At 47.3% G+C, this 24,114-nt stretch overlaps 1 protein-coding gene across 1 annotated transcript; it reads right to left on the bottom strand.

The window, feature by feature from the left end:
* Positions 1-1,369: 1,369 nt before the first annotated feature.
* Positions 1,370-19,694, bottom strand: LOC143837316 (epithelial sodium channel subunit alpha-like). Its single transcript, XM_077336979.1, has 13 exons — positions 19,248-19,694; positions 15,658-16,132; positions 15,065-15,296; positions 14,392-14,579; positions 13,379-13,482; positions 12,352-12,515; positions 10,684-10,782; positions 10,021-10,138; positions 9,337-9,415; positions 8,390-8,438; positions 7,642-7,694; positions 6,301-6,376; positions 1,370-4,061 (listed from the first exon to the last, which is right to left on the bottom strand). Exons 2-13 carry the CDS (start codon positions 16,029-16,031, stop codon positions 3,519-3,521), a joined length of 2,079 nt encoding a protein of 692 aa, XP_077193094.1. The 5' UTR covers positions 16,032-16,132; positions 19,248-19,694; the 3' UTR covers positions 1,370-3,518.
* Positions 19,695-24,114: the final 4,420 nt, after the last annotated feature.

Here is a 24,114-nt window from a genome sequence, read left to right as displayed (position 1 = left end):
CTGCTGAAGCCGTCATGGGGGAGGGTAAGAGGACCATGTATCTCTTTTGCGCTCTGGAGGGCCCAGCTGGGTGAAAAGGCAGGATAAAAGAAAATAAAGAATTCCCATAAATGCCTAAATCATATAAACACCCTCGAACCATGTGCGGAGTTCTGGCTGCAGATGCCATTGTCATCATCATAACAAATAAAACAAGAGTTTTCTTTCATGAGACGATGTGTACAGGATGGCACCGAGTGTGTACATGCAACACATCGTGAGATGGTTAAAGAGAAAATGATGCACGTGGCTGGACAGGGGAGGGAGGAAGGGGGAGTCCTTAACTATAATTATATCCCACCATTCAAAACTGGGGGGAAACCCTTTTCTGGCCCACAGACAGCCCCCCAAGTCTTACAACAAATCCCCATGAAAAGCTCTAGCCAATAAATCAGAGTACCTTCTGAAGCCTTCTAAAGGTGGCCCCTGCCCTCTCTCCCTTCACCTCCTCAGGGAGCTCCTTTCACCAGTTGAGGGGAACTCTTCCGTTTGATTGCTGTTTGTGGCAAAACATGAGCATTCCCAGAACAGTGGAGGCAGGTCTAAGCAAGGACAAACCCAGTGGAGTGATTTCTCATGCACCGCTAGATGACTTTACTGTTGACAATGCTAATGGTGCGGAAACAGCCACACATAGCCCTTGATTTGGATACACAGAAGAAGAAGAAGTCTCGAAAGGGCTTACATTCACCTTTCCTTTCCTTTCTTCACAACAGACTCCCTGTGAGGGAGGTGAGGCTGAGAGAGCCCCGATATTACTGAAGAAGAAGAAGAGTTGGTTCTTATGTGCCACTTTTCTCTACCCAAAGGAGTCAAAGGAGCTTACATTCGCCTTCCCTTTCCTCTCCCCACAACAGACACCCTGTGAGGAAGGTGAGGCTGGCCCAAAGCCCCCCATGGCCCCACCCACTTTTTAAAAAACACTTGGCAGGCACTGGGAAAGGTGTTGGCAGGCACCAGTGTGACACCCAGACCGTTTATGCACTGGGCACTTCACTGCCCCAGCTCTCATGCAGGAACACAAATAGGGGGCAGATTAGGTGCACTGGGCCAAATGCTCCCCCGTGTGGATGCAGGAAGAGGTGGGGCAACCTGCCACAACTAAAACCCCAGCCTGCAGCCCAGCATGAAACCTCCAGTGCATAAATGGTCCCAGAGGCACCATGCTGGGGACCCTGCCTTGCGCTTTGCCAGGGGTGGCCAGCTCTCCAGATATCCATGGACTACAATTCCCATGAGCCCCTGCCAGCATGTGCTACTCGTTCCACCCTCCTAGCTGGTGCAATAATCAAATCAAGACCATAGCAAGGATTTCACATTATATTGCAGCGATAGTATTTTAATGCTCTATACAGTTAAAATCATATTAAGAACATTTCCTTTTGAAAAAAAAATGCTCTCTTGAAATTCCTAACAGAAGAAAAACAATAATGCGGGATTATTAAAATGCTTAAAAGTTGAAATTGGGCAGACATAGTCCAATCCGAATGTTTTTAAAAGCAAAAAGCCCACCCACCCCAAATCCTGAAATGTTATGTTTTTGGAAATGGAATTCAATATATCCCATCTGAGAACAAAAATACATAAGCTCAAAGCCCAACAAAAGAATTGAGCTTGAAATGACAAAGGCTAGAGAGAAAACAGCATTCTGGGACCCTCTCAAAGGAAACAGTCCATGTTCTGGACTCCTCAGGAGCTTAACTACTTTGTTATGGGTACATGAGACCCATCTTTTGGGAAGAGAAGGAGTACATAAGAAGCACCAAAGTGAAAGATGGGATATTTTACCCAAGATGGCTTTTACATCACAGTATAAGAGAGTGTGGGACTGCCATGAGGTTGGCATATGGCAGGGGTGACCAAACTGCATCTCTCCAGATGTCCATGGACTACAATTACCATAAGCCCCTATACATTGTAGGCCATGGATATCTGGAGAGACACAGTTTGGACACCCTACTATGGGTTCATGCACAGGAAGTAGGAGCACTGACAAGGCACACCTTGGGATTGTGGCACATGTGAAAAAGAGAGTGGGTGGGTGAACATGGAGTGGCATGCAGAACTGGGGATCGGGCAAAAGCCAGCAATACCCCTTTTGAGTCCACAAGTTCCTGTGCTCGGCACGGTGGACGGTGGGCCATGCAGGAAGGCCTCTTGCGACTGTCTGAAAACTGAGGTGCAAAGACTTCTAGCTGAAGGTGTCCTCCTGGAACCCCTTTTAGGGAGACACCAACCGAACTGGGCATTCTACCTCTTCATTCGTAGCATGGGAGTTTTGTTTCTTGAAGAAATTCCAGGGGGGAAAGTGTCCCCTTTTCTTTCATCCCCTTTCCACCAAATTAATAGAACTCTGAAGTTCTGCATTTTGCAGACACCATATCCAAACATCCCAAAACGGACACATCTAAAAACGTCAAGAATGCATGGACTAGAATTAAAAGGAGATGTAAAGAATATCACTGGAAATTCAAGGATATGGGATTGTGGGAGGGGAGAGAGAGAAAAATAAGGACAGGGAAAAGGTGAGATACCTGGCTAATAAAATGGAGAGTAGCCACCAGACAAGGGTCTCCGACATCACTTAAAGTGGAAATAGAGAAAGGACAAAATAAAATTCCACTGTTGGGTGACTGGAGTGTGTGTGTGGGTGGTGGGGGGGGAGGGAATAGGGGAAGGAGCAAGTGGACCAGAGGACTCAATGTAAGGAAGGGTGGGAAAGGTCGTCTTTGACCCTCAAGAGGCCCTGGCCAGCTAGACACTCTGATGCCTGACTGCACATTGCACAGTCCAGGTTCTAATTGATTCCCTAATCTCAAAAGTGACCAAGAACGTCAAACAGAAAGCAAGGTTGGTGCAGTTCTGCAGCCCATGGCATACAAGGACCCTAGAGTCCTAGGCTTCACATCCACTGAGAACTTCCAGAAATCCACAATGTTCACAGAAGTAGAACCCCACCACTAGATCCCAGTAGGCTGCTTTCCATGTGCTCCCATGCTTGACCTCACAATGCTTTTCTGATCCATACTTCATGGGATATTGCACGGTAGCAATCCTTTGGATCTAAGTTTCCCTGTGCAGATGTGACAATCCACTAGGGGACAATTGCTGCACCTTTAACAACAATGCTATATCCATCATGGTGAGGAAGTAGCTCTAGTTCTCATTCGTACCTGAAAACAAGGCTCAAGATGCATACTGAGGCATGGGATGGAGGTCCGGGGAATTTCTGAAGACCATCTCCACCTTCTGCATGGCAAAGGCCTATGCAAGACTCTCACTGGTATACATGAGCTGGGGAATATCCATGACAAAAGGGCAGCAGAATGAACTTGTCCATCAGCCCACATTTCTTGTTGGGGGATCAGCCCTCGCTTGGAACAGGTTTCCATGTGGAGCCACCCAACATCCTTGCAGAGCCAAAGATTTGCTCTGGCCAATCCAACAGGTCAGCAGTCGCCAGAAGGACCCACCACTCGCTACAGCCCCAGTTCGAGATCCCTGTCCCTGCCAGTAGGTTCCACATCCATGAAATCCTTTATGATGCAAGGGACGGGGAGGCTTGTGTGGAATACAGGAGTATTTTGGGGCTGAGACGCACCATCACAATAGCTGTTGGGTTGGCACTGGTAGGAATCACAACTCCAGGAAGAGGGATCAGAAGACTCGCCAGGAATGGCGACCACATCACGGCTACAGGACTTAAGGTGGAAGGTGGCCTCAACAACATTCTTGGGTTCCAGGAGAGCGTCAACAATTGGGGCTTTTAGGGAAGAGGTTTTTGTTGGGCACTCTGCCTTGCCAAGGTCACAGGGTATGGTAGCCTCTCCAGGTGCAGAAGAACTTGAGATGGTCACATCGGAGGCATCGGGGGCCGATACCCGGAGGAAGAAACCCAAGGACACGATGCAAGTGACGGCAACCATGTCTATCATCAGCTCCAGCACTTCTATCAGGGAAATGACGGACGAACCGAACCAGAGACCCCAGTGGGCTCCCAGTTGGGAAATTAGCATATTGACCTGCGGAACAGAAGAACAGAGATTGCTAGAGGGTAGATGTCCTAGGCTAGCTGGAGAGAACCTAGTTAGTGCTTGGATAGGAAGCTAGTCAGAAAGTCCAGGGTCACTACACAGAAGCAGGCAAAACCACCTTGGTTGAAGAAAGATTTGGGTGGGTAGTCATATTGGTCTGAATCAGCAGGACAAAGTTGGAGTCCAGGGATACCCTGAAGACAAGCAGTTTTATTCAAGGTATAAACCAGATTGGTGTAGCAGTGGAAGAGCGGCAACCTCTAATCTGGAGAATGGGGTGTGATCCCCCACTCCTCCCCCACTTCAGCCAGCTGGGAGGACTTTGGGCTAGTCACGGTTTTCTCAGTGCTCTCTCAGCCTCACCGACCTCACAGGTGTCTGTTGTGGGAAAGGAAGGGGAGTTGAATGCAAGCTGCTTTGAGATGCCTTCGGGTAGTAAAAAGTGGGTTGTAAAAAAACAGCCCTTCATCTAAGTTTTTGAGTGCATGCTGAACAAGGAGAATGGGATTGGAGTTTGACCATGGCCACTTGTAAGATGTAAGTTGGGATGTTTTATTTGGGTTTTACTGTGTTTTTAATGTTTTAGGATGTAAACCGCTGTGAGCCCTTGGGGAACGGCGGTCTATAAATCAAATAAATAAATAAAATAAATAAATAAATAAATGCCCATTTGGAATCATAAAATCATAGAGTTGAAAGGGGCCATATAGGCCATCTGTTCCAACCCCCTGCTCAATGCAGGATCAGCCTAAAGCATCTTCTTCAGATTATAATTGCCTTAATCCAGTCTCAGCTATAATCACCCAGTTACTTATGCATCTAGCTAGCCCTTCCTGGTATTTAATCCCCTCCCCCCCATATATAGGTTTAGGAAATTCTGTTTCTCAGTATCTGATGAAGTATGCATGTGCAAAAACCATGAGTTATGCTTTTGCCATGTGTTGCCTGAACTGCTTGAACTGATGTCAAAACCATATTCTATGCTAATGCTATGTACTGCACACAAAAGCATATACCTTGAATAAAACTTTGTTAGTCTTTAAGATGTCTCTGGACTCAAACTTGGTCTCGGTCAAAGGAAGCAGTTTTTCTGAAGGATGTACAGAGCAGATAGTGTATCTCTGGAAAACAGGCCTGGAACCATTATGGCAAGGCGCCCCCTTGTGGTTTCTGAAGCCACAACATTTGTCGCCTGACAAATTGGGAGACAGCTGCATGTGAACAGATACCCTTCAATCACAATAATCGTGAGGGCCATTCTGCACCCATCGAAAAAAATAGCATTACACCAGCACAATGGCGTAACGCTATAAAAAATTGCGCCTCTGTCCATTCTTCACCTCCTGGCTTTCTCATTCTCCTCTGATGCCTTCTCGTGCTTCTTGGCATTCTGCACGCCTGCTTGAAATGGCAGAAGAGAGGAACGTGCTGTACCCATGACTTCCCTCCGCCTGTCAATCAAGCCAGGCAGCCAATCACCTTTCTCCATGTTTTAAAGGGTCCGCAGTGCAAGGTATAATTTTTAAAGTAAAACTTCTCCATTGCTATGCCTATGCATCTAATCATAGATTCATAGTACTTATTTTACTGCTACCCCTTTAGGAATTATGAGCCTTGAAGCTTTAAAAAAGTAATGTTCCCAATTTTTTCTTGGAGGGGGGGGTTAGAGAGGCATGCTTTGTGTGTTATCTGGTGAGGAAAACAATTTTTTTTACTCTGCCTGGACGATTTAACACATATTCGTTGCTCCAGACAGTTTGCTTCAAAAAAAATATCCGTCCCCAGGAGAAGGGAGAGAGAGGCAGGTGCGAGGGCTGGTGCTGAAGGCAGAAGTAGCACTACTTCACCTCCACACATTTCTTTAGTGTGTGGTTGCTGGTTGCTCTCCTCTTGATCGCACTACGTAGTTGGGGGAATCCGCTGCCAGTTTGCTGCTGGGATGCTAGATATTGACAATATCATTTAAAATGCCAAAAATATGGCATCAGAAAAAGGTAAGCCTTTCACTATATTTTCTGGGTGCAGAATAGCCCACAATTTTACTTCTTCAGCCACTCAGCATCCTCTGCCTCATCCGGTATTCCCCAGTCATAGAAACTGCTGTAAGGAGACGTGGTACATGGGAGCTCTCCCATGAAGGCTCCTGAATTATTGGGCAGCCAGGTGAAGAGATAGGTACACAGAGAAAAGCCACAGATATGAGGTACAGGATGGGGAAGGTACACACCGTAAAGGCCGGAGTCTCTTGGGTGGCTTTATACCTCCATTCATCAAAGAAAATATGCACTTTGGAGATACTGTTCCTGGAGAAAAGAGAGAGGGGTGAATGAAGTGGCATTGTTCAAAGAAATTCTGCTCTACCCAGTTTATCCTGAAATCCAACAGTCTGTCTCTTTTCTGCTTTATAGGGATTTGCAGTCTGTTTTGACTCTCCGTTATGGTCTAAAGAGAGGAGGTTCTGCAGAATTTCAGACTTCCACTCTCCATTAAAAGCATGCCTGATTAAATATAACCCATATCTCTCCCCAGCCCACAGAACAGCCTCTCTGGGGAATCTCATCTATTCCACAAAGTGGGATATGCCCTAGAGAAAGACCAGGTTCTTGCAGATGCCAAGCTGGCAACCTTAATTGGAGGAACAGCCAGAAGGAGACAGCTAGAAGATCATAACTGATGCCTAATGTTCATGGGGAGGCAGCCCTTCCCCCAGTGTGGTGTAATGGTGACATGGTTGGACTGAGATATTTGGGCAGCCAAAGTTCAAATCCCCACTCAGCAATGGAACCTTGTGGGCCAGTCATATGCTCAGCCTAACCTCCCTCACAGGTTTGTTGGAAGAATATAATAGAGAACCCAGGAGGTCCCTTCCAACTCTATGATTCTAAGAGAAGGAGACATTCTGCTTTTCTCACCAATGTGAATCAAAAGTGACTTGCTTTGTTCGCCTCTCCTCCATTTCACATTCACAACAACCCTGTGAGGTAGATTAGCTGAGAGAGCGTGAATGGCACAAGGTCACCCAGCAAGTTCCCATGGCAGAGTGGGGATTCAAATCAAGGTATCTCAGATCCTAAACTGATACCTACACCCTTCTGGCCTTCCATTTTCCAGCAGGCATTTCTCAAAACCCCTTCTGGAGCCAATTCATTTGGGATACTCCTTTGATTCTTTCTTGAGGGAGTGGTCTTCATCTTTGCCAGGGAGCCCACCTGCATGGGGTCTACTGAACAAAGCAGGGGACCCGAAAAGGAGCCCAGAATTATGACCTCGCCAGGGCCAGTACCACAATGGACAGCAGAGCTGGGGACAGGAAGAGTATCCTAGCAAGGAAAAAGGCCAGAGCTAGGGAGGGATGCTGTCTGCTGCTGTGATTTCCTGGCAATTCTTCCAAAAGTGCCGGGGGAGGCAGTGGTGGCTCTGTAAGGGCTCTTGACCCAGCAGGTGGGGCCCAATGACCCATCAGATTGAAGACCTCTGCAGTAGGATAGTCTGGGTACCTGTGTAGGGGATCAATCCATGCAGAAATTTGTTCCTTACTTAGCTTGCACTGAATGGAACACACACATACCTTTGAGTCACGTTGTAATCCTTTGCCCGAGACAGTACGTGAAATACCCACTCCTGAAAAGGAAGCAAAATGTCCGTCTCTCTCCCAGCTCCATACCTTCCCACCTCACATCCTGCCATGTGTTAATAATATGACTCCTCCTACATTCGATACTAGCACAGAGCATGCAAGCTGCAACAGTGGCGCAAAATCGAAAAAGTATTGTCTACAGCCAGTGAAAACTTCCTGCATAAATGTCATGCACTTAAACACACATTAAATAATTCACTTTCGATCCACTTCCGCTGCACTTTCACTTGCGTGTGGAATCCATTATTAGATTCCTTCTGGAGTCTAACTATTAACTGCAAACAGTAGCCAAAAGGAGACGTATTATGAAATCAGGAAGAGGATCACAGAGAATGGGAGGTTGACTTCCTAGACTGCCTTAAGCTTGGGGGAGGAGGACAGGTACACAGATTGTACCTGCTTTCCCTCTGTCCTACTGAATCTAAACACACATCACAGAATATTTTCAATTGGGGAAATGGCACTAAGGGAAGAATTAAATCTTCCATTCTTCAGCTCTGCCCTCGCGCAGGTCCTTTTATATAGCTCAATTACACATTTGGGATCTGTATTCAAAACCCCTGGTAACACACACACGGTGATTCTCACATCCCAGCATGATCTTCCTTCCTGTCTTCTGCTGTGGTCCCTTGAATCCACAGCTCAAGTGGTCCTAGAGAGCAAGGAAACAGCTCCTTACCTTGGAAGTCCACTGGGAGTAAGCTGCCGATAGCAAATATTGGGTGACCCTGAGAAGAGGGAAACAATCAGTCAAATGTTCCTAAAGAGAGCAGAATTGCTAATTTAACACTATCCTGCCCACAATTCCATTCTCCCTATTATAGATCAAGGAGAGAAGACGACTAAGAGGTGATATGATAACCATGTTCAAATACTCAAAGGACTGTCATATAGAAGATGGAGCAGAGTTGTTTTCTGTTGCCCCAGAGGGTCGGACCAGAATCCATGGGTTGAAATTAATTCAAAAGAACTTTCATCTAAACATCTGGAAGAAGTTCCCGACAGTTAGAGCAGTTCCTCAGTGGAACAGGCTTCCTCAGAATCATAGAGTTGGAAGAGACCTCCTGGGTCATCCAGTCCAACCCCCTGCACTATGCAGGACTCTTACAAAGCTCATCCACTGTAACCTGCCACTCCCTTGAGCCTTCACAGAATCAGACTCTCCGTCAGATGGCTATCCAGCCTCTGTTTAAACATTTCCAATGAGAAGGTGGTGGGTTCTCCCTCTTTGGAAGTTTTTAAGCAGTGGCTAGATAGCCACCCCACAGAAATGCTGATTCTGTGAACTTAGGCAGATTGTGAGTGGGTGGGCAGAAGGGATTGCGTTGGTGCTTGGCTCTTGTGGCCCTTTCTTGCATGCCCAGGGAAATGCCAATTGCCACTTTGGGTTCAGGAGGTGAATTTCCTCGAGGCTAGACTGGCCAGGGATTCTGGGGGGAAGGGATTTGGGGGGTATCATCTGGGCAGGGAATTGGGGTCACTGTGGGTGGGCAGATAGTTGTACATTTCCTGCGTTCTGCAGGGGGTTGGACTAGATGACCAACTCTATGATTCTATGATCCTATAACTGACCTAGACCCCCAAAAAACTTTCCCTCATTCCCCACCTACCCACTCAGAAACTCACCTACAAAGCTTTGGGCATTTGTCAAAGCACCCCAGCTTATTTGATTTGAATTCAGCTTGCAGTCGGTAGAAACAGTGACCTAAAAAGAGACACAAATGTTAGTTGCTACAAAGGGGAACTTTGGAGGGGGGGCTTAGTCTAGGGTGAACCCTTTATGGATGGAGGGGGGGATGGAGGGATGGAGGGATGGAGGGAGGGATGGATATACTGTTATCCTAAGAGGCTGGAGCCAGAGATTCTCTAGATTCAGAGGGTGGACATGTAGTCTGCAGTTGAACAGCTAGGTTTGATTACTGTAGCACCTTAAAGACCAACAAGGTTTTTGGGGAGTCACGGAATTGACTAAGGGAGCTTTGACTTTCAAAAGCTTATCTCCCCCCACCCCCACCCCCAACAAAAAACCCTGTTGGTTGCTAGGATTCCCCAGAAGGAAGTACGCAATGAAGCTATTCTCCTAAGAGACGTACCGATGGATTCCCTGAGGTGGAGCGTGCAATGAGAAGGGTTCGTCTCAAGGGGTAAAGAGTCATGGATTCTCAGCAGTGAAGCATACAGTGAAAAAGATTCTTACAGGGAAATGATCTGTGGATTCTCTGGAGGAGAGTAAGCAACAAGAACAGCCAAAGTGCCCCGTTCCCGCTGCCACACATCCCTCTGGCCCACGTCCGTGCCCTCGGCTCTTACCCCAGGCCACATGCTTGGCATAGTCACAGTACTCTGCTCCGGAGGGACGGGGGAAGAAGTAATAGGCACAGCCACAACGTTCCACCATGAGGCTCTGGAAGCAGGAATGTACACAAGCCTGGAAGAAAAGGCAAGGGGCAAAACAGAGAGGCCACATTCTCTCTCCCCATCATTCTCCCCAGTCCAGGAGTGGGAACCAGGGTCACCAAGCAGGGGGACAAAATCAGGAGGGGCAAGTCAGCTGCAGAGCCCCTGGAGGTGGGTGGGCAGGTAGGTGAGTGAGTGAGTGAGTGAGTGAGTGAGTATGAATGAATGAATGAATGAATGAATGAATGAATGAATGAATGAATGAATGAATGAATGAATGAAATCTAATACGGTTCTGTCTGCTACTAGGGATTCCTGGGAAGGTAGAGCACATTGGGAAGTAGCTCATTCAACCCAAAGAAATCTTCTCGGCCCAACCCCCATAGCCAAATTTTGGAGCTTTGTCTTTTTTCTGCTTTTTAATACAAACGGACTGAAAACAATTGAAAAATTATTCAATTTTTAAAAGAATACGGTGGAGCTGAAGTAAAAAAAGATTGGGCTTGTCTCCTCCTCCCTTCCCACCCCCGCCCCCAACCCCCCCACCCCCCACCCCTCGGCCACTTTGTTTTTTACCTGTTCGGTGTATTTGGACGTGTACAGGTTTCTCATGGGCACATCACTCCCGTTCCATGAGCAGCGACCATAGGCCCCGCCGAGGTGTTCCAGCACCTTCTACGAACCATAGCAAAGGGGTTAGTGAACGTCTGGGAGAAATGCTCATTCGAGCCATGGGATTTTGTCTAGCCTACAGCTGTGCAGTGCTGTTAATTATTATTATTGTTGTTGTTGTTGTTATTATTATTTCAATTTATTTCCCACCACTCCCAAATGGCTCGTGGCGGGTTACAGTGTCTTAAAACCCCATTAAAACTCCCATTAAAAGACTTAAAAACCATCACAGCATGGCGGCACAATAATAAGATCCCCTTCCTACCCCCCTTCCTAAAAGGTGGAGGAGAAGGAGGTCAATGGTGTTCAAGAAGAAGCCCTGGGGAGACCAGTTGATGTACCACCGCAGCCCCAGCCTCAACCATAGACCTGGCGGAAGAGCTCCGTCTTGCAGGCCCTGCGGAACGTTGAAAGGGCCCGCAGCTCTCCCAGGAGCTTGTTCCACCAGGTGGGGGCCAGGACCGAAAAGGCCCTGGCCCTGGTCGAGGCTAGGCGTGCTTCCCTAGGGCTGTCATTCCCTAGGGCCGGGAATGACAGGAGTTTAGGAGGTAATTGATTGATAAGGTCACCATCAGTCAGAAGTGACTTGACAGCACTTAACACGCATGCACAATGACAATGACTGTTGTCAGCTCCAAAAATTCTCCCTCCCCCTCCTCTCCTCTGGATGGACCCTCTTCCCCTACACGCTACTGTGAGAGTCTAGCTCAGGCCTTCTCAACCAGGGTTTCGGGACACCCTGGGATTTCTTGACAGCCCTGGAAGGGTTTCCCAGATGGGTGGGAGTTAATTAATTTTTAATCTTTAATTTTTAATTAATTTAAATTTGTAATTAATTAATGGATGTGTGACACAGTTTACTAATTTACTAATTTAACAGAATTAATTTTTACTTTATATTCCCATTGCCATGATGGTAGTTCACAGTCTGAGGAAGAGTGCTTGCACTCGAAAGCTCACGCCCTGAATAAATCTTTGTTGGACTTAAAGGTGCCACGGGACTCTAATGTTTAATATATTTTTTATAAATTTGTTAAACATTTATTGGGTGAAATGACCATCATAACTGTGGAGATATAAGGCTAAAGCAAATGGTGGCCAGTTAGTATAGTGTGTCATAATAACCTAATTAAGCCATATGAAATAATATGGAATAATAAATAAAATAAATAAAAGTTTTATTTCTCCAACATATTTGTGAATTGCCACTGAACTCAAAAGGACTAATTAGTTGTTTTAGCAAAGAATTATCATATGGCATCGTATGGCTCAATTAGGATCTTATGACACAGTTTACTAATTTGCCACAAATTGCTTCTGCCTTATATCTCTACAGTTATGATGGTTGCTCATTTAGTCTGAGGAAGAGTGCCTGCACTCGAAAGCTCACGCCTTGAATAAACCTTGGTTGGTCTTAAAGGTGCGATTGGAGTCTATGTTTGTGGTGCTACTTCAGACCAACATGGCTACCCACTTGAATCAAAAATAAGATTCGGCCTATGGGCCGGGGCTTCCTTTCAGCAACTCTGCACTTTCAGGATGTGGCAAAAGCACTCTCCCAAAGCAACCAACCTTTCTCACAGTGATCGATGTCTGCATACCGGGGCGCACATCAAAGCCCCCTTCCCCCATGAAGGCAGGTTCGTTCTGGTCATGCACCATCACCCGAGCACCGGACCCCGTAGAGAGAAGCGGTACCGAGTTGTTTTGCTCCGTGCGCAGCAAGAGGGAGAGGCCTGTGGGGGGGGGGGACAGAAGGAGGGGAAGGGCAGCTGTGAGGAAAACCCAAAGTGCGTCGGAAGGGCATTATGCAATGTGTGCGGAATTAGAGGAGATGCAAGAAACAGGAATGAGGGTTTCTGCGAACATTCAGAGCGCTGGCGCTGGACTTCAGGAAAGCTTGTAATCCTAGGATGGTTGGGGTCGCCAACTCTGGTTTGGGAAATTCCTGGAGATTTGGAGGTGAAACTTAGGGAAGGGAGGGTTTGGCGAAGGGAGAATATAACCCCAGAGAGTCCACCTTCAAAGCAGCATTTCCTTTAGGGGAAGTGGGCTCTGTCATCTGAAGGTGAGTTGTAATTCCAGGAGACCTCACGCTACACCAGGATGCTGGCCACCCAAGGTTTCATAGAGCTCATTCAGGGTTGTAGCTGGCTGACAGAAGGGAAAGCGAGGATGAGAGTATTCACATACTGTCACAACTTGAGGATTCTGATGTGGGGAAGAGACCCCCTATCCGACGAAATCACGACACAACTCCATGGAGTGTAAAGGAAAAGGCAGTCTTTATTGAGAGGGTCCACAAAGCAAAGCAGAAGATGCAGAGATTGGAACAGGAATCACTGCCAGATACGAGGAGCTATAATTTCCCCCAGTATCAATCCGAAGAGATAGGGCTCTGGTCTCTTGGTCTAAGGCAGGGGTAGTCAAACTGCGGCCCTCCAGATGTCCGTGGACTACAATTCCCAGGAGCCCCTGCCAGCATTCGCTGGCAGGGGCTCCTGGGAATTGTAGTCCATGGACATCTGGAGGGCCGCAGTTTGACTACCCCTGGTCTAAGGTATGGAGAGGCCGAGGAGCTCTGCTCAAGGATACGCACCATGTTGGCTTCCAGGCATGGAAGATGTCCACCGTGTGCTATCCATCTGGTTGTTGAGCGTGTAGCAATTCCCATAAGTAGGATGACGAAAATGGGTGAAATTGCTGGCGGAGGGGGAAGAGATGCAAACGTTCATACTGGAGGCAGACAGCAGTGTGATAGACATACACATAGGATGCAGGCACAGAGGACAGGTTTACTGATGGGGCCTCAGCATCTCACTGGAAACAGAATGTTTAGAGAACGTTCCCCAGTCTTTTAGAGCTTGCAAGCACCTTCGGAATTCAGCCCTAGTTCTGTGGGCAAGGAGAAAATGGCTACCACAGGAGGAGAAAATGGCTGCCACTGCTTACCTTTAGCCACACAGTCAAGATCCTTGTCTTAAGGGGGCTCCTGCTGCCCAAGCAACATTTAGAAAAATCTGCACAGCCAATCAAATCTCCAAAGGTCCTACAGGAGTCTTGCTGAGCAGTAGCCCCCTTCCTAAAAGCACTTGGCAGGCACCAGAAAAGGTATCCGCAGGATCTATGGTGCCTACATGTTGAGGACCCCTGCTTAAGATCAACAACACTACAAAGGGGTCCAAAGTCGCTCAGCACCGAGCCGAGTTTGGTCAGTTCTCTGCTTTTGCAAGAATCTTGGGCTACAGAAACGGGCTGATTCAGGGTAAGGTAGCACCTTATAGTCTGCAGTCTGGCCACATGGAAAGGCTGCTGAGAAGAAACCCAGCTAAGTGCCTCAAAGAATTCAAGGCGGATGCTCCACCACTGAGTCATGGCCTCTCCTCTAGATGTGTACGCATGAAACCACCTTCTACTAAATCAGACCTTTCATCCAGCAAGGCCAGTATTGCCCGCTCTGACTGGTAGCAGTTCTAAGGGGCCTACAGCAGAGGTCTTTCATACCACCTACAACATGACCCTTTTAATTTGAGGTGCCAGGGGTTGATCCGGGCGCTTCAATACTGAATCACAGCCTCTCCCTTGACACCACCTTCTAGACGTGACGCTTACCCCTTGTTGCAGGGCTCCTTGTTGAAGCGGCAGGAAATGATGAAGTTTGCATCGCTGTCTTCCCCCAGGATCTGGTCGCTGGGCAACCGCGCCAGGAGACTGATGTAATGGAATCTGTACCACTCCTGGACAGCATCGATGCCAGAAGAGAAGGTTCGGTAGAAGCAGTCTGCATTGGTTTCATTACACTGCAGGGGAGAGGAAGAGACAGAGAGAGACAGTGTCCAACAAACAAACATGAACAGAAAGTGAGCACAGACAAACCAATGTATCGGATCCTGACCTAGATAAGGCTGAAAGCATTTTTCAGATTCCCAGGATATGGTCCAACTGGGCTTGTGGACATTTCACCTACAGATATGGATACCAGGAAGGAAGGAAGGAAGGAAGGAAGGAAGGAAGGAAGGAAGGAAGGAAGGAAGGAAGGAAGGAAGGAAGGAAGGAAGGAAGGAAGGAAGGAAGGAAGGAAGGAGACAAAAATATAAGATTGGCCCTTTTTTCTTTGACGCTTTGCCAGATGTATTTTTGAAGAAACAGCTTAGCTCCTTCTGAACCTCAGTATACCCAATAGCATGGGTATACTTTGTCTCCCACTTTGTCTCCCACTCCCAAATAATCCCCAGCTGCATGTTAGAATAACTCGGGAACCAGGCGGCAGGGTGTATCCACGCACCAGAAGGAAGCCCATTCCACCATCATGGCTGTTCCCCCCAAGGCCGGTCGGATCCTCGGCTGTTAAATGTTGCAACGGGTGGCGCTGAATATGTTGAGCCAAGCGGAGGATGTGTGGAGATCGGGACTCTGACTGGGTACGCTCCTGGGCCTTCTCGAAGCCATACAGGTCTTTCAATGCCTGGTGGGCGAGGCGATCCAATTCCCTGATCTCCTCCTGGATAGCATTGTATCTGCAACAGGGAAATATGATGGATTGGGACCCTTCTCCAAGTTTCATGGTATGTTTTCAGCTCCACCCCCAAAATTACAGCGGCTCACTCCAGCAGTGAAGAATGCTTCTGTACTGGCAGCTCTCCAGCTGCCCGTGGACTACAATTCCCATGAGCCCCTGTCAGCTGAAAGAGCTCTGAGAGAACTATGACCAACCCAAGGTCACCCAAGCTGGCTGCATGTGGAAGAGTGGGGACTCGTGCTCTAGCGTTATCCCAAACAACAAAAGCCCTTTCCGCTGACGTCATGCGCCATGTTTGTCTTTCCACGCTCATGCACAAGCCAGACTCACTGGAGCCGCCTCTCGACACCCCCTCTCACCTCTGGGGCTTTAGGCTACACAGCGTGACGGCAGGGAACGTCAGCTGATCCGAACGAAGGCTGATCTTCAGGTTCACGGGATAGCTGTAGTAGCGCTGGAGGGTCTCCCCAAACTGCCAGTACAGAACGGCGATGGTCAGGAAGAAGAGCACGGTCCAGAACGTGGTCTTCATCTTGTTCTCAGCCGGACGGACCAAACGGATGGCGCCGTGAACCGTGCTGTTAGTGCAGAAAAACTCAAAGAGCTCCTGGTAGGAGGCTGGGAATTCAAAGAGACCCTCCGAGGACTGAACTGTTGTGGGTTCCTCTTGGTTAGGGCCAGCTTTCTCAGTCTGGCCAGACGCTGCCCATCGCTGCCTTGGGCTGAGCATCATGTACTCTGGGCCAGACGATTGTTGTCACTTCAGTCTCTGATACGGCCAAATCTGCCCCAGCAGGCTTCTAGCTCCTTGCACTGATGCTTCTCTCCGGCAGCCTACAGGCAAGAAGTTCAGAGTGAGCAGAGTTCAGAGACCAAATAGAATTGACAGAGGATGAGAAGGCCTTGCTGGCTTCTTCCTCCTCCCCTCTGTTCAGTTTCTGAACAGGAGAACTGTTCAAGCATATTTGAAAAGCAAATAAAAGTCCTGAAAAGTCCTGTCAAAAGTCAACCAGTTGGGGAGATTGATTTAAATGAGTAGCCGTGTTGGTCTGAAGTAGCACAATAAAATCAGATTCCAGTAGCACCTTTAAGACCAACAAAGATTTATTCAAGGTTTGAGCACTCGAAAGCTCACGCCTTGAATAAATCTTTGTTGGTCTTAAAGGTGCTACTGGAATCTGATTCAGTTGGGGGGGGGTGTTACTCAGAAAGGAAAAGCACTCTGTATATGATCAGGGATAGGAAATAACTAGAGACTTTGGGGGTGGAGATGGGAGTGGATGGGATGTGGGGCAGGGAGGGACCTCAATATTGTATAATGCATAGTCCACCCCTCACAGCAGCTATTTTCTCCAGGGGATCAGATCTCTTTAGTCTGGAGATGGCCTGTAATTCCAGAGGATCCCCAGGTCCAACCTGGAGGCTGGCATTTCTAGTCCCCACCCTTTTGGAGTCTGTGGGCACATTTGGAATGCTGACACTGCATAATGGGTACGGCCACAAACTAGTTGCTGCAAGAGGTAGAACCCGTCATGAAATGGCTGCTACGGTTTACCTTCAATCAGACATTGAAGACGATTGCAGCTACTGACTAAGCAACATTTTTAAAGATCTGCACAGCCAATTGCCAGCCAGAGGTTTTGTGGCACAAAAATGCTTTCTTGGACCTGCCCACTTTCTAAAATTGCTTGAAAGACATCAGGAAAGGTGTCTGCAGGCACCATGTTGGGCATCCCTGGTCAGGAGAACATTCACAGGTTTTCATGCCTGTGTTTAAATAACAACCTTGCACAGGGAGAGACTGAAATTCTGAGAATGGGGTAACTTGAAGAGTTAATCTGCTACCTGCAGCACACCCTATCCCCCCAGGAGAAGGGGTGACTTCTGTAGCAGCTGTCTTTGCCTTTATAAAAAGAGTAGGAAATCCACGCATGAATCTGTCCATTGTCCTGTCTACTTCTACAAAGAACCTATTAAATCAAAAGGGATTTCTTCAGAGTAAACTTGCTAATATCAGGCTGTACAAAGGGTCTTTTCAACTCCAAAACCCAGATCCCGACTGAGATTACCGGGAATTAAGATCTGTTGATTTTGATGGGCTTTGTTGCCAAGGAAGAACCAAAAGAGATGTGATCACATGAGGTCTATGAACAGATCTTACTTATATTTGAAAAGGGTCATGGGTTGGGGGAATCCGACAGACTTTAAACCCTTCCCCATATGGTTAATTGGGGTCCCAGAATTACAACAGATCTCTAAGTTTCTCTGGAGACAACAGATGCTTTGGAGGGTTAATTCTATGGCATTATGTTTCTCTGAGGTCTCCCCCAACCCAAACCTTGCCTTCCTCCAAATCTCCAGGAATTTCTCAACCTGAAGTTGACAACTGTAAGAGTTATTAACCATGCTAGAAAAATAAATTAAAACAAAACAGGCAATTTCTATTTTTCTCCTCTGTGGAATAACAGCAGGAGTAGGGTGGGGAGAGTTGATAACTGCCCTTGGTCAACTCCCCTCTTTCTGTACTATCCTCTTGATTTTCCAAGCACCTGATCTGCCCTGCAGCTCTTCCTCTAAGGACACCTTTTAAATTGAGAAGACTGCTATTGCTAACAAGATAAGGAAGATTCAGGTGGGTAACTGTGTTGGTCCGAAACAACAAAACAAAGTTTTAGAGCTTTAAGACCAGCAAAGTTTAATTCTGAGCCTTTGTGTGCATGCACATTTCATCAAAGGTAAGGGAGAATCAGGTATCCTGCCCCTGAACATGGAGATTCACCATAGTTCACAGCTGACGGGAGGTATACTCCTTGTCAAGTTTTCAATTAAAGCCAGCTAGATTAGTGGCTGTCCTCACGTCAATAGGCAGAGAGTTCCATACATTTGGATGTTTTTGTCTGTTCCAGGGAAATTTCTGGAGATTTGGGTGTAAAACCTAGAGTAGGACTGGGAGTTTTCTTAAAGGGGAGGGGGGCTTTTTGCTGCTGTGGAGAAGATGCTCCAAAACTGCATCAGAGGCAGGGGTGGTGTCAGCAGTGAGATTTATCCTGTAATGCACATAGAGCCATTGCCAAATTTCCAAGTGGGGAAATTTCTGGAGATTTGGTGGATGGCGCCTGGGAAGGGCAGAGGCTATTGAGGGGAAAGAACTCCCAGGACCCAGCCTCAAAAGCAGCCATTTTCTCAAGGGGGAACTGATCTCTGTCATCTGGAAATCAGCTGTGATTTTGGGAGATCTGCAAGCCCCCACCTGGAGGCTGGCAATGCTAAATGCTGAAAGAGGCTCCCAGAATCATTATAACCCCACAGTTTCCTTCCAAACGCAGAGCTGAGCCTGAATCAAAAAGGGCACCCGGAACATGCACAGAGAGTATTTTTCTTCAGTGCACATATAGGGACCCAAGGGAAGACCTTCTGGGTTAGACTGACACACAAATGACCTGCACAACAACTCTCCGATGGCTACAAGGTTAAGATGACGAGATTGTCCCACTTTTGGAGGGGTATCTGCAGGTACCTGGCAAATTGTACTCATGCTGAAATTAAAATATATATATTACAATACTATGTTTGCGTTCTATGAAACATTTTGTTGCTCCATGTAGACCAAATTTTTAATCAAGGACCTCTCCGGTCAATGGTGTCCCGATTTACCAGTGTTAAAATCTGGTCACCTGATACAAGGTGGAATGGAAGAGAAATTCCAGGCTTAGAGGTGGTCAGTCATTGTACCTTGGAGGCAAACAGCCAGGAATAGCCTTCCCCTTCTGCGAAACAGAACTTTGGTTGCATTTCAGCAGGTGATACAATAATCTGAGAGCTACTTTCATCCTCACATAAAAATGCCCGGCTCGTACCTGTTAGGACTCCCCTGTACACCTCTATTAAATAGCTCCAATACTAACCTCATTTCCCCCCCTGTTCATATCCTGTTTAAATTTGTACTTACCTATCTTCTTTCTTTCTTTTTCTTTCCTTCCTTCTTTCCTTCCTTCCTTCTGTTCTGGCAGAGACTGGTTTCTGCCCAACCAATCCCCCCCCCACCCCTCCAGTTGGGGGGAGGTGAATGTGAATTTTCATTAGCAGTTGAATAGACCTGTAAGCCAGAGGCTCCAGGGCAAGACAAGGAGAGAGAAGACAGAAAGCGAGATAAGGGGCTGATAAGGGCATACTTCAATGTGGGGCCCTGGTCCATACTGAATTAAGAGGAGTGGTGGATTAATCCCCCCAAGGAATTCAGATTAAAGGGGGTTGCTTCTAGACCGGTTGATGGAAAGTAAAACTCGTGGGAATCAAGATAAATCTGGCGGAGAAATGTTATCCTTCCAGAGGTTTATCTTCGACATCTCTAAGTGGAAGTGAGTAGGACTTACTTAGCGTTGCCAATCTCCAGGTGGGGCCTGAATAATGCCTCATGTTACAACTAATCCCCCTCCCCCTTCTGAAGCCACAGGCTCCCCCCCCCCCCAAACTTCCAGAATGTTCCAGTTCCGAGCTGGCAACCCTAGCCTTACTGCCAAGTAAGCACATACACAGGAATGCCCTTTGTGTGCATACGGTGAAGCCCATTCCTGTTGTAAAAAAAAATCATTAACACCCAATTTACTCAGGAGATTTCCACCTTATGCCAGTCGACCTACGTACTAATACTTAGTCAGGGCTTTTCCAGACTGCACTCGGGGTTTTGCATAGCTATCCACTTCCCCCTTTAAAAAATTAATACAGCTGCCTATGTGCAGAAAACTAACTAGGCAAGGAGACAGGGACTACAATGAAGTTTTACTCAAGTAGGGAGTCATGCAGGATACTTATTCTTATTTATTGTATTTATTTACCACCATCCCCGAAGGCTCACTGACAGCCTGAAATGGTAGCAACCAGGAACACTACACCAGGTGATCAGGTAGGGAGTGAAATGACATAGACCAGGGCCTAGTCTGCACACAATAGATAATGCACTTTCAGTGCACTTTAGAAGTACATTTTCCTGTTCCGCACAGGGCAATCCAGCTGCCAAAGCACATTGAAAGCGCATTATCCTATGTGTGCAGAATGGGCCCAGGGGTAGTCAACCTGTGGCCCTCCAGATGTCCATGGACTACAGTTCCCATGAGCTCCTGCCAGCATTTCCTGGCAGGGGCTCATGGGAATTGAAGTCCATGGACATCTGGAGGGCTGCAGTTTGAGTACCCCTGGCAGACAGTACCAATGTACTTGGGATGAAGATCCCTATTATGATCTACACCTGTTAGCTTTCAGTTCCTAGCTCTGGGTGAGAAATACCTGTAGATTTTGGAGGTGGAGCCTGGGGATGGTGGGTTTTGGGGAGAGGAGGGTCCTAAGCAGGGTGTAATGTTGGAGAGCCCATTTTATCCAGGGAAGCTGATCTTTGTTGCCTGGAGAGTAATAGCAGGCGATATCCAGGTGCTACCTGGAGGCTGGCAACCCAAACCAATCCCCAAGGGGGTTTTGCTTGCTTTGGACATATAGATTCCTGGGTTGGATGTATGGGGAAAATTTGCTTGCCAGTAATATGGAGTCTAAACCCACTGGAAGCCAAATCCTACCGGCGTCTTACTTTATAAGTAGCTGAAATGGAAGGGAGAGAAATTTGCAGAGCTGCGCTAATAGTTTAAATGTAGCGCATTTAATTGCATGTCACTTCTGACATGGAAATCCTGTGAATTAGGCAGCCTTTAAAATATATGCACACACACCAACTCTGTGCTTTTAACAGCTACATGCTGGGCAGAAATTCAGTTGGTGATTTTCCCCCCTCTTTATATATGAGGAACATATTTTTCCACCATAGATGGGCTGTTTTTCAGGACGATAGCTCTTGCCGTATATTCAAATCACCTTAGAATCATAGAGTTGGAGGGGATCTCCAGGGTCATCTAGTCCAGCCCCCTGCAGAATGCAGGAAATGCACAACTACCTGCCCACCCACAGTGACCTCAATTCCATGTGCAGATGATGTCCTCCCCCCCCCACACACACACAAATAACCAGAATCCCTGGTCAGTCTGGCCTGGAGGAAATTCGCCTCCGGATCCCAAAGTGGGGATCAGCATTTCCCTGGGCATGCAGGAAAGGGCTACAAAAGCCAAGCACCAACATAATCCCTTCAATCCATGCGTTTACAATCTGCCTAAATTCACAGACTCAGCATTTCCCTGAGGCGGCTATCTAGCCTCTGCTTAAAAATGTCCAAGGAAGGAGAACCCACCACCTCCCGAGGAAGCCTGTTCCACTGAGGAACTGTTCGGTTCTTCTTCTGGATGTTTAGGTGAAAATTACATTAATTACAAACTGTTAATCTGGAAAGTTTGACCAAAAGAACAAAACCTACTGCTCTTTGTTAATAAAAATCTCTTGCAGTGCTGAGTGCACTGGATTAGCGATCCCCAACCCATGGGCTGCGGACCACATGTGGTCCGTCGACTAATTGGAGGTGGGCCGCGAAGGATGCCTTCTCCCCTCCCCCCCCCCCCCCCCCGCCCTTTACAACACACTTCAGGTGTCATTGTCTCCCATCACTCCCAGATGGGACTATCTCTTTGCAGAGAAACAAGCTCAGGGTTCCCATTGATTTGTCATTGTCATGAGTTAAAATTTCCATGAAAATAAAATGTTCCTTATGTTCATTGTTGTGGCGTGTCTGTATCTTAATTTGAAGGGATATTTAAACATTACCAAAGCGATCAGAGAGTGTTAGGGCAGTGGTTGAGAGTAGAGGAGTAAACTACCCCCCCCCAGGCCTCAGTAAAATTGTCAAGCATTCAGTGGTCCCCGGTGGTAAAAAGGTTGGGGACCACTGCACTGGATGTTCATTTTTTGCTCCAGCAAACTTTAGTGAGAAGAGTGCTGGTGATGTTACAGATGCTAGCCAATCCATGCTAGGCACACCCAGCTTTCCACATTCCACACTTTTAAAACCTGCAGTGTGGGTTTCTTCAGAGCATATCCCCATAGAAAAGGGGGATATGTTTGGATCCAACATAATGATAGCATGCTGGAATAGCCAGTGTTGACGTTAAACACATTATGCATGCCTTAACTCCAGATTCCTGGTGGGGCAGATATTTCACCAAACCAGAATGTCTGGGATCTTCTAGCCAGCACTGGATCACTATCAACAGAAGTACGCTTACAGGCCAGTTTGGTGTTACATGATAAAGAATGCGTCGTGGCTTTTTAAGAACAGCTGTTTGTACCTGTGGTGTGGTGTGGTGTGATGTCACTCTCAGATGGTTACTGAGTGCGATGTGATAAACTGCCACACGATGGCATCAGAAAACTTATGTACATAGAAAGTGGTCCTTCGTGTGCCGCGGAGTCCTGCATTCTCTCTTTCTCTCTGCATTCTCTCCTTTTCTATAGTAAAATAGGTTTTTTTTCTTCTTCGACCAGGTTCATTTTTTCTTCAGCCAGGTTTGATTCCCCATTCCTCCCCATGCAGCCAGCAGGGTGGCCTTGGGCCAGTCACAATTCTCTCAGAGCTCTCTCAGCTCCACCTACCTCACAAGGCGATTGTTGCAGGGAGAGGAAGGGAAGGTGACTGTATGCTGCTCTGAGACTCCTTTGGGTAGTAAAAAGCAGGGTACAAAAAAAACCAGGGCTTTTTTTCCTCATAAAAAGGGGCTCCCACCCCGTTATTATCTCAGTCTTTTTCACAGCACAGGATATTGGCCACTCCTAATATCCAAAATGGTGTCAAGGCACCCTCAAGTCCATATTGATCTAAGACCACTATAATAGGAGACACTGGGCAACATGTTATAAAGACAGCCTCAATATGAGCACCTTGAACGGGGGATACAAACTTGAGAAGCACAATTCAAACTTAAAGCTAAAAAAGCGGCTTTCATACCCCACTTTTCTCTACCTTAAGGAGGCTCAAACCAACTTCTAATCACCTTTCCCTTCCTCTCCCAACAATCACCTTGTGAGGAAGGTGGAGCAGAGAGAGCTCTGAGAGAACTGCAACTGACCCAAGGTCATCTAGCAGGCTTCATGTGGAGGAGTGCGGAATCTAACCCAGTTCTCCCAATTACAGCCTGCAGCTGTTACCCACCACACCACACCAGCTTTCTTGTTATAGAAGAAGAAGAAGAAGAGTTGGTTCTTATATGCCGCTTTTCTATATCCAAAGGAGTCTCAAAGTGGCTTACAGTCGCCTCCCCTTTCCTCTCCCCACAACAGACACCCTGTGGGGTGGGTGAGGCTGAGAGAGCCCTGATATCACTGGCCGGGCAGAACAGTTTTATCAGTGCCGTGGCGAGCCCAAGGTCACCCAGCTGGTTGCATGTGGGAGAGAGCAGAATCGAACCCGGCATGCCAGATTAGAAGTCCGCACTCCTAACCACTACACCAAACTGGCTCTCGTGATACTCTGTTCAAAGCAGCCGGTCCACAATTAGTCCACTATCTGTTATGACGGGCACCAATATTCCAGTCTTTCATTTCAAGCTCCTTTTAACAGGAAAAGGGGAGCCTGAGAAGGGTTTTGCTTTGCCCTGCGCATCTTACAAGAGATACACTGTTGTCAAGATTGCACAACATCTGAATAAGCACTAAGGTATTCCTGGGAGCAAGGCCTTCCCTACCAGAAAATGGAATGACATTTGCGAGGGGACAAACCCCCTGAAATGGCTCCCCTTCCCAGCACACTCCCTGCCTTCCTTTCTTCTGAGACTCACGTCAATGTCCTCCTTTGCCAAACTCAATTGTTTGACACTCCTACGCTGTTTCCCCATAAAGGTACATCTCCTTTCCCCACCATTCAAGGAATGACTCACTCCCAGCCGAACAGG

Source organism: Paroedura picta, chromosome 5 (genome assembly GCF_049243985.1).
Source record: "Paroedura picta isolate Pp20150507F chromosome 5, Ppicta_v3.0, whole genome shotgun sequence".
NCBI lineage: Eukaryota > Metazoa > Chordata > Lepidosauria > Squamata > Gekkonidae > Paroedura > Paroedura picta.
This window is presented reverse-complemented; position numbering and strand designations above follow the sequence as displayed.

What these genes read in the sequence shown, in the direction of transcription:
- LOC143837316 (XM_077336979.1), bottom strand. Translation starts at nt 16,031, where the DNA reads ATGATGCTCAGCCCAAGGCAGCGATGGGCAGCGTCTGGCCAGACTGAG. An exon ending in TGTAGCCTAAAGCCCCAGAG is followed by an intron (nt 15,297 to 15,657) that starts GTGAGAGGGGGT and finishes TCCCTGTTGCAG; the next exon opens with ATACAATGCTATCCAGGAGG. An exon ending in TGCCAAGCATGTGGCCTGGG is followed by an intron (nt 9,416 to 10,020) that starts GTAAGAGCCGAG and finishes GTCTCTTTTTAG; the next exon opens with GTCACTGTTTCTACCGACTG.